The sequence below is a fragment of the Lacerta agilis genome, chromosome 11 (assembly GCF_009819535.1).
Source record: "Lacerta agilis isolate rLacAgi1 chromosome 11, rLacAgi1.pri, whole genome shotgun sequence".
NCBI classification, from domain to species: domain Eukaryota; kingdom Metazoa; phylum Chordata; class Lepidosauria; order Squamata; family Lacertidae; genus Lacerta; species Lacerta agilis.
The window spans coordinates 16,552,932-16,562,542 of NC_046322.1; the positions used below are offsets into that span (position 1 = coordinate 16,552,932).

General features: G+C 42.3%; 1 protein-coding gene across 1 annotated transcript in view; it reads right to left on the bottom strand.

The window, feature by feature from the left end:
- The window catches only part of RANBP3L (RAN binding protein 3 like), a 39,417-nt gene extending 38,411 nt beyond the window's left edge, over window positions 1–1,006 (bottom strand). The window contains exon 1 of the mRNA XM_033164484.1: window positions 471–1,006. Coding sequence (XP_033020375.1) covers window positions 471–708 — 238 coding nt within the window. The 5' untranslated portion in view covers window positions 709–1,006. The remainder of the gene's footprint in view (window positions 1–470) is intronic.
- Between the last annotated feature and the right edge of the window lie 8,605 nt (window positions 1,007–9,611).

Here is a 9,611-nt window from a genome sequence, read left to right on the forward strand (position 1 = left end):
AAGTCAGGGTTGCTCTGTTGGATAAATAAAATTTCAACAGTAAAGTATACAGGGCTAAGTTAGTCAACATCAAACACTTTTAAATCTGATTGATTTCAATGGAAGAGTTACGCATGGACTCCAGTCAGGAAGAAGCCCTCACCCTCAATGCAATGAGAGCACAGCAAACTCTTCTAATCTGAGTTAAGGTGCACAGGATTTCACCCTAAATCACTGGAATAAATGGGTTCTAAAAATGTTTAACTTTGGCTTTACTATGTAGGCAAGCATAACCATAATCCAAATAGTCTTCACTTTAGTATATTCGATCTCCATAGTTTATTACGAGTGCAAGGTATGGTATTTATTTCTGCACAATCTGATTGTGAGGCTCATCATTGAAGGTATTTGCCTTGTGAGAGCACACAAGGCTTGAGCTGCAAATGGGGGGAAAAAGTCACTTGAAACAAATGAAAAAATAAAATGCTTACCTTCATCGTTGTGTTTACTGTTGTCCAGCGTGCGGAACGTGTACACGTTTGTTGTGGTGTCAGGTGCTTGGTCCATGGTCCATGTGTCACTGGGATCTCTCCTTTTGATGAAATGAGGCTGGCCCTTCATTTGGTGTCCAGAGCCAACAGACAATTGAGACCCGTGCTCTGTGCAGGAAGCACCTATTCCTGCAGACAAGTCATTCACCCTACTTGCAGGAATTTGCTGATTCCTCATCACGGAAGTCCATAGAGCTTTCCAAATGCAGCTGACAGAACACTGAAAAGATAAGACTTATTTTCTTGCCCTCTGCAAGTGGTGACTGCAGCTTCCCAAGTAAGTAGCTGGCCAGATGCAACTTTGCGCAGTCGTCAGTGACGTTTGCAACCTTCTTCGGAATCCCAAAGCAGCTTCTTGCAATTGAACATTTAAAGAAGAATGAAGCAACTTTAAAGGACTGGGGGAGTGTCGCAGTTCATAGGAGAGCAAGCTGCTCACTCAGCAAGGTCTGCGCTTGCTGTCTCTGACAGCTCAGACTAGAGTACTTAAGAGAGAGGCAGAACTCTGGGAGGGGATATGTAAAGCCACGAAGATTAACATAAAGAGGGTGGGCCAGTAGGGAGACTTAGATTTCCTCTGCCCGGGATTTACCAGTGGTGAAGTGGGAGATCAGCTTTCCTGTTCTCTCAGCTGCAGATTTGATAGAGGAACGCCTTTGAAAGTAATAGGGATTCCTGGTTCCTTGCTTGTTGGAATTACTATAGTAAAATAATTGTGCATTCTGAAAAGGGAGGGTTTGGGCAAAGCTAATAATGTACATCTGAAAACAAAATGCACACCCTCCAACCTTTTTCAGATCTAATAGGAATACACACTCAGAACTCACCTAAGTGTACCACGTTTACAGATTGCTAACCGTTCTGCTTCATCTATGGGCTGATCCAGACTTTGTTCTTGCACCATGCCTAGAAAGCACAGTCTCCCACTTATCCTGCACTTTCTGGACACGGGTCCAAGCAGTTTTACCTTTGCCCCACCACTTTCCCCCCCAGAAAAACCCACGATAAATCACAGCAGACGTCAATCCACAGAAAACCCGATTGACATTTGCTCCAATTCAGCAGTAAATTCAGCTGGAGGGTTGTGCTCGGGGAAGCTCCCTTGAAGGCACGAACAGCTCTTGTGTCTGCTCTGGATTTGGAGCAACTGAATACTTCGGCCGCAAGTGATACAGCTGAACAGACCACTGTAGCGGGTCATGGGAGAAAAGATTCCTCGCTCAGGGTGGAATGGAAGAGGCAGGAGGGGCCTGGGAAAGGGCTGTGGCCTGGGATCAGTACCTGGGGTTTAGAGGCCAGATGTTCCCCATGCCTGGAAGGTGTCGGAACAGGAAGATGCAAGGGCATAAACATTGAAGTTGGTTTGAACATCACCAATTTCAATTTATACCTCCGGGAGCAAAGGAAAGCTCTGTCACTTTGAGCAGCATTATTATTGTTTTATTAATGCCCCCGGCCACTCTGTATGCTTTACTAAATGGCAGAGTGATTATCTAGAAGATGCCAACCAAGCATCTGGTTTTCAACACCTCCTTTATTGCTTCCAAATCTGACCCAGTGATATTTACTTGTGCACAAGTGAGGGGTACTCTAGTTACTGAGGTTGCTCAGCTTAACGCGAGAGTGTTTTGAAAAATAGCACGGATGCCTCGGCTAAAAGGAAGCCAAGGAAAAGCTAGTGTTTTTAAGTATGCTATTTTATATTTAATTGCATTGTTTTAATGCTTTCATGTTTGCCATCCTGGGCTCCTTTGCAAGAAAGGGTAAGATAATAGATATTTGTTATGATGGGTTGCCTCCAACTAATAAGCCCCACTGAAAATTAATGGGCTTTAATTGTGTCCATTCATTTCAGTAGGTCTGCTCTAAGTAGGACTTGCCCATGTGATACAATCCCATGGGTACAAAATGCATGTTGCAATTTAGCAAGACAATTGACCTAGGCAAGAAAGTTGGTGGAAGAAGGGAAACATAGCTTCAAATTTACTTATTTTATTGTATTTCTACCTTTCTCCAAAAGGAACCCAAGCAATCAGAATCCAGGAAGATGACAAATAATTATAACTATAAATATGGGAGAGACTGACTAATTCGGTGGGTCAACAAAAACAGGGCTGGGATGTATTGTTAAGGGGTGGCACAGGAAAGGGCACAGCATCCCGCTTCACTGATTGAGGTGAAATGGGAAGTGCTGCCTTGTCCTGCCACTGCCACCACTGTACCTGTTGCTGCCACTGCTGCTGCCACTGCTGCTTCTGTACTTGCCCTGCTGCAGGCTGAGAAGAAGCACTAGTATCAGCTCCAATTTGGGGTGTGATCCTGCTGCAAGAGCTTGTGCAATGTCAACTGGTACTTGTGCCACTTCTGCATGGGCAATGGGGCAAGCAGGGTGTCTGCAAGGCTGCTGCTTTGGGGACTTCAGCCACCTCAGTCCACCTAATGACTGAGCCGGCTCTGGGCACAGGACACCTAAGCCTCAGGTCTTTTGCACTGAGCCCAAGATCTCCTGTCCTTTCCCCACTTTAAAAACTTAAAAAAAAAAATGCTTACAGGACAGGTGGGCAAACTGCAACATGCAACGCCAGTGAGACCCCACCCACCCACATTCTTAACTTTGGGGCCCAGAAAATCCTGTTGGCTCAGAGGAAGCCCTGACAATTTGCCCCACCCCCACCCCACCCCCGGAACGTTGGCCTAAATGTGCACCTATGCATATAAAACCAGCACATGCAATCTTTATACAAATTTGTGTAATGGGCTTGTGCATCCTAAGTCAGCAAAAGACCTAGTAACTCCTCTGAACATGATTATTCCACTCAAGCATCTCCACTTGCTAACTAGAGGCTCATCCTCACAGGACCCCTCCTGTTTCTATTTGAGTTAGGAGGTGAAGGTTAGGAGGTGCGTTGCTGGTTGGCAATGGGCCAAGTAATCCTGGAATGATCTTTGGTTCAGCAAGTTCAGCAACATCCGTCAGACTGTTGATAGGTGTACCAGGCTCAGATTCTGGAGATACATCTAAGTTGGTGGGACATAACTGTATGAGAATTTTTCACATCTAACACCTCTACAACTGAGAGCTCAGTAAATGCCGTAGGACAAAGCTTTCCAAATTTTTCATGTTGGTGACCTGCTTTTTAGACATGCATCATTTCGCGACACAGTGATTCAGTTTTCCTAGCAAGCCATAAGTTAAACCAGTGTTTTTCAACCTTTTTTGGGCAAGGGCACACTTGTTTTATGAAAAAAATCACGAGGCACACCACCATTAGAAAATGTTAAAAAATTTAACTCTGTGCCTATATTGACTATATATAAAGCAATTCTCTTGAATAGGAACCAAATAAACACAATTTTTCCCACGGCACACCAGGCAACATCTCGCGGCACACTAGTGTGCCGCGGAACAGTGGTTGAAAAACACTGAGTTAAACTAACCCCTTTCCGGCCCCGGGAGGAGTGCAAGGAGCGTTTGCATGACACACTTGCACACCGCAGCCGACACACTAACGTGCCGTGACACACAGTTTGGAAAGCTCAGCTGTAGGAGATGCAAAAAAACAAAACAAAAACAAAAAACAGCTCCCAATTCCCTGTCTATGTTCAAGCCTATTATATTTTCTGCATAGCCAGAGATTTACAGTACAATACCCAGCTGCAGTCCAACGTGATACAGTCTAGGAAAGGTATTGCCACATTCTATTGCTGCGCATTTGAAGTGGTGTGGTTGTTTGTTCTGGGGGTTTCAGGTGTAAATGGCTGGTAATAACCAAATCAATCTAGATGTGGGAGAACAGAAAGCATAGAGTAAGTAAGGGGAGTCTGTAGCCCTCTGTATGTTGCTGGACTGCAAGTCCCATCACCCATGACCAATGGCTATGCTAGCTGGAGCTGATGGGACCTTAAGTCCAACAACACCTTGAGGGCAATAGGCTCCACACTCACGGCATAGGGATGGCGGTTTTCCCCATAGAATTACAGAGAGAATTAAGAAAGGGAAGACAGGGCACAAAGCGAGGAGGTGATGTGCAGACTAGACTGGGGTGGGAGAATGTATGCATGTTTACTTACATGTGGAGCTAAATAAGGAGCCCCTAAAGACATTTCAGAAAGTCGTTTAGATTAAAGCAAGACTTTTTTGTAGGTGAGGTATCAATATTATCTGCTCAACACAATAGAAGCAACACAATGGCAGTCCCTGACAAAGAGAGCTGCTCCTTCTCAGCAAATATTTGACTGCCATGTGACAGCTTGTTACAAGCTAAGGGATTTATGGTAGTCATTGGGGGTCTGATGTGGAGTTGAACAGAAAGGGAAAGAAATGTATATGGTTTTCAGTTTTTCATATAACCGACTTTCCATGGCCACAACATATATGCCATTATCTGTATCTGAACTGTATTTTGCTACTGGGCCTAATACCATTTGTTGACCATGGTCTATAAAGCCCTAAGGCTCAAGTATCTGAAGGACTGCCTCTTCTCTTACCTGTGAGCCTATGTCTTAAGAACTGTGGGAGAGATCTGCTCATAGTTCCACCAATATGCACAGTTCACAGAGCAGTGCCTTCTTCATTGTGGCACCCCAGCTGTGGAATTCCCCCCATACAAATTTTCAGTTCAGTTCTTCATTTTCTCAAGCATATAGAACTGGTTGATAACAGGGTTACTGCTGGATTGTCTGCAATGTTAGTAATTTATTTTTATTATATTTTATATTGTTGGTTTTGTGAGTGGGTATGCATACCTGGTGTCTATTGTTATGTACTGCCCTAGGAATTCTTGAGTTAAAAGACAGAATCCAAATTCAGTAATAAATAAATAATATTTTAATCTAACTTCTTTTATCATATCTGCCTGCACACATTTATCTAACTGTTGCAAACATTTATTTCTCCTGAAATGCAAGCCTAATGCATGTTTACTCAAAAGTCTAGATTTTTGCTATGATTACCATGTTGAATTGGGTTGTGTGGATGTCACAAGGTCGTAACATATTTCTTATTTTATTTATTTTAAGCATTTTTATACTGCCTTTCATCATATCAGATTTTAGGGCAGGGAACAGAAAATAAAACATGAGAAAACTGTAGATAAAATTTTATAACAGACCAAAACCGTTTTTCCTTTCCCCCTTTCTTCAAAAGCAGAGGGCATGCACATAGCTTCTGAAATAATTAAAAGTCACACTTCACTTTAATTTCCGATCTCTATATTTACCTAACATCTATCTACATACAATAAAAATGCAAGAATGTCACCATGTAGCAGTTCACTTGGCCACAGACAGGGGGCACTGCAAACAACAGCATGATGACACACTGGGGTTTCAGAGCCGCCAGGTCACCATAGCAGCATCAGAGGATGATGGTGCAGGGACTGGAGATGCAGGCAGGTAGGTAACCCTGGGTGGGCAGAATGGCAGGTGACCAGGTGGCCCAAGAAAGCCACACAGTTTTGGAGAGCTGCAGCGGGAGAAGTGGCTTTGGTGAGAAGTAAAGGGAGGAGTAGTAGAACATATGTATTATTGTTCTCTCCTTACTGGAGCTGGAAGGGGAAGGTTTAGAACAAGGCAAGTCTCAGCATGTGGTTGAAGTGGTTATTAGGGTCTCGGAAAGGCAATCATTAGACAAGGCACTTCAGGGACCAACAGGATCTTCAAGGTCCTCAGTTGTACTGGGGTTATCATGCCCCTTCCATGATCTGGGATATGTGGGATATTGAACGTTCAAGGTAGGGCTTCCAATTTTCACTGATTCCCTTCTCCGTGCATCTAAGGCAGCTCTCTGTGCCATATCTCATAATCCATTAACCACCGGAAACAGCTTTAGGTAGGGAATGGGGGAGCTGCAGTGGTGTGTGTGTGTGTGTGTGTGTGTGTGGAGGTAGAGATGTAAAATTTATGGAAATTTTGAAGCCATGAAAAGAAAATGCCCCCCCCCCCATTTTTTTCAGGAAAAAATAGAAATTTTGGAAAAAAGTTCAGTGTGGAGTAGTTTTACAAATTGCATGAAACAGAGTGTATATAAAAGTATTGTGTTCGCAATAAAACAGGTAACCACCCCCCTTTCCCTCAAAAGCAACAAAAAAGCAAGAAACCATCAACATAAAAAATAATCAGATTTGCCCCTTAGCACCAACAGCAAATAAAGTTAAGGTCTACCTCAATTTTTAAGCTCCATAGAAGGTCTACCCTTTGACTGGTGCTTAAAAAAAGAAAAGAAACAGAAGACACAACATATGCATGCAGTTTATTCTATCTCATTTTCTGAACTACTGCTATCATTTTCCGTTTCTTCTTCCTCTTCCTCTTTGTCATTTTTCTCATGGACTTCTAAAAACTTTAGGTTTGCACGGATTGAAACAAGCTTTTCTTCCCTTTCACGGGTCAGTTTGTTTCTCGATTTGGTATGAATATTACCAAACATAGACCAGATTCTTTCACATGCAGCAGAAGATGCGGGAATCTGCAGCAAGCGAGATGCAAGAGGTGTCAGAGGTTGTGTGGTGCAGAGACCTTGCCACCATGTTGCAGGGGGGATATGTTTTGCAGAATCCCATAATGCCTTCCTGGCCCAAATCCCTGAAGATGTTCTATATTCTGCAACATTTGAAAGTACTTTTCCAACATCAAGTCCTAAGTGTGCAGCTTGTTTCGTAATCCAGTCGAACGCAGCAGCTGTATTCTCATCACTCACACCACAGCCTTTGAATCTTGGATCCAGTAGATTTGCAGCAGCATGTATTGGATGGCAACAAAATTCTGCCCGTTTCTTAATAAAATCTTTCACTTTACCTTTTTCAGCGGTTGTAAGTGGAGATGCACTTAGGTTTTCAAAAACAGATGTTTTTATCATAGCCATGTGGTTAGGCATTTCTGACAAAAGTGCAGTGTCTGATTCAGATGAACGGATTGCTGAAAAAATTGGTGCTAAAATCTGAAGGGAGTTCTGCAGATAAACCCAAAACACGTCCTCATCAAGCACAGTGTTCCTTATATTTCTGGGAATTTTAAGATCCTCAGTTATTACTGTTGCTTGAAGCGCTTCTTTGTTTTTCAGTAAACTTTCAAAGGAGATCACCACTCCACCCCTACGTGTTTTACTACAGAGCTTCAGTGTCACTATTTTATTCTGTGCGCTTTTTTCTGCTTGTTTCTTCTTGAAGACTGTGGTGACAACATGAGTAGCTTTTACATATTTGATAACTTCTTTAGCTCTTCTATAAATCCTTTGAAGGGTGTCCAGTTTCATGAAGTCACTAAGAAGTAAGTTTAGTCCGTGAGATGCACATCCTATTGCAGTAATATGTGGGTACTTGTCCATTGTGATTTCCCATGCAGCTTTCATATTACTTGCATTGTCAGTCAGCAAAGCAAATACTTTACCACACTCAATTTTCTCTAAAACTGCACATATTTCACTGCTGATATACTCTGCAGTATGTTTGTTCTCTCCAGTTTCAACGCTTCTAAAAAAGACTGGTTGAGGTGTTGTTATCACAAAGTTGATGATTCCTTCTACCCGAACATTTGTCCATCCATCTGTAAGTACTGCAAGACATAGTGCCTCACTGATTTTTCCTTGTACAGATTCCATCACACGCTCATGTTCTGACTCCAAAAGGGGCTTGCTCAAGGAATGTCTGCTTGGCAAACGATATGATGGCTGTAATAATTTAAAAGCTTCCTGCCAATATGCATTTTCAGTTATTGACAATGCTGATCCAGAAGCATATATTGCTCTTGCAAGGGCACGATCCATTTTCTCCTGATTTTCAGGTGTCATTTTATCTATAAATGAAGGTATGGTGCGTTTTTGTGAGGCAGTGGTTTGCAACACTTCTTTACGTGAAGATGCTGCTGGTGAAGAAACAGCAGCAGAAATAGTCTTTCTGGAATTAGAACTCTGGAAGGAAAAGCGGCTTGCACTTTCATTCTTGTCCTCGTCATTTAATTCCATAAAGTGTTTTTTAATGTCTTTGGGGCACCTCTGGCATGCAAGAATGTGTTTTGTCATCCTTGTAGCATTTGGAAAAGAATATTTCTTCTCACAATATTTGCAAATTGCAGCTTTGCTCTCAGCAGAAACTGCACTGTGGAAATGTTTCCAAACTCTAGATGTTGGTCTCACCATTTTACTGAGAGGAGGAAAAGAAAAGGGAAAAAAAACACCAATTTACTGGCCAGACTATAGGTAAACATAATGCTTTGATGGTGGAGAACATTAATGGGAATCATTTCAGGGCTACGAAAAAGAAACTAATTTGTCAGACAAATTTACCCTCTTACCTGTCAGTTGAGGCCTGAGAGGAGGACAGAAAGTATCACCTCCTGTATACCAACAATTACTCAACTGTAGGAGGTTCGAGGTACACAAGTAAACTAAACTGGAGGCTTTTCCATGCAGTGCCCCCTAGTGGCACAAATGCATATTTCTCATGTTTGAGAACTGCATATAGAAGTACCTGTACAGTGTTATCTGAATTCTATTCCAGGAGTTGCTTGCCTCCAGCTGAGAGAACTTGCAATAATGTAAGACTTTACAAAAAGTCTCAGAAATATTTCATTAAGGTCTTCATGTTATATAGTTTGAATACCATGTCATAGATATATTATTTATTATTGGAAAAGAACATGTTCCACACAATTCCTTTTTCAATTTTCCCGGGGGGGAAACGGCTTTGGAAAAAACAAGGGGGAAATGTGTTTTTCTCCCCCTCCCCCAATTTTTCTGGCTTTTTCCCAGGCCTTGCCATCCCTAGGTGGAGGTGGTTGGTACAAAGCGTTACAGCTTTTCCACAAGCAGCAGTGCTTTCTGCTGGTGCGAAGCTACCATTGGAAACAGCATTGTAAATGCTGCTGGTTATCTGAGGAACCGATGGTTGAAAAGACTTGTGTACCCTTTATAAATGAAAAGAATGCTAAAAGCAAATCTCTTAAATGGAGTGGTTGAAAATATAATGGAATTTTAGATTTATTTACTTTTTTTAAAAAAAATGAGTATGTTTCAGGAATATGGTTAATTTCTACTTTCCCCTCTTTCAAAGGTTCTAAGCTGCAGTGAGGTTTTGCAGTGATTTT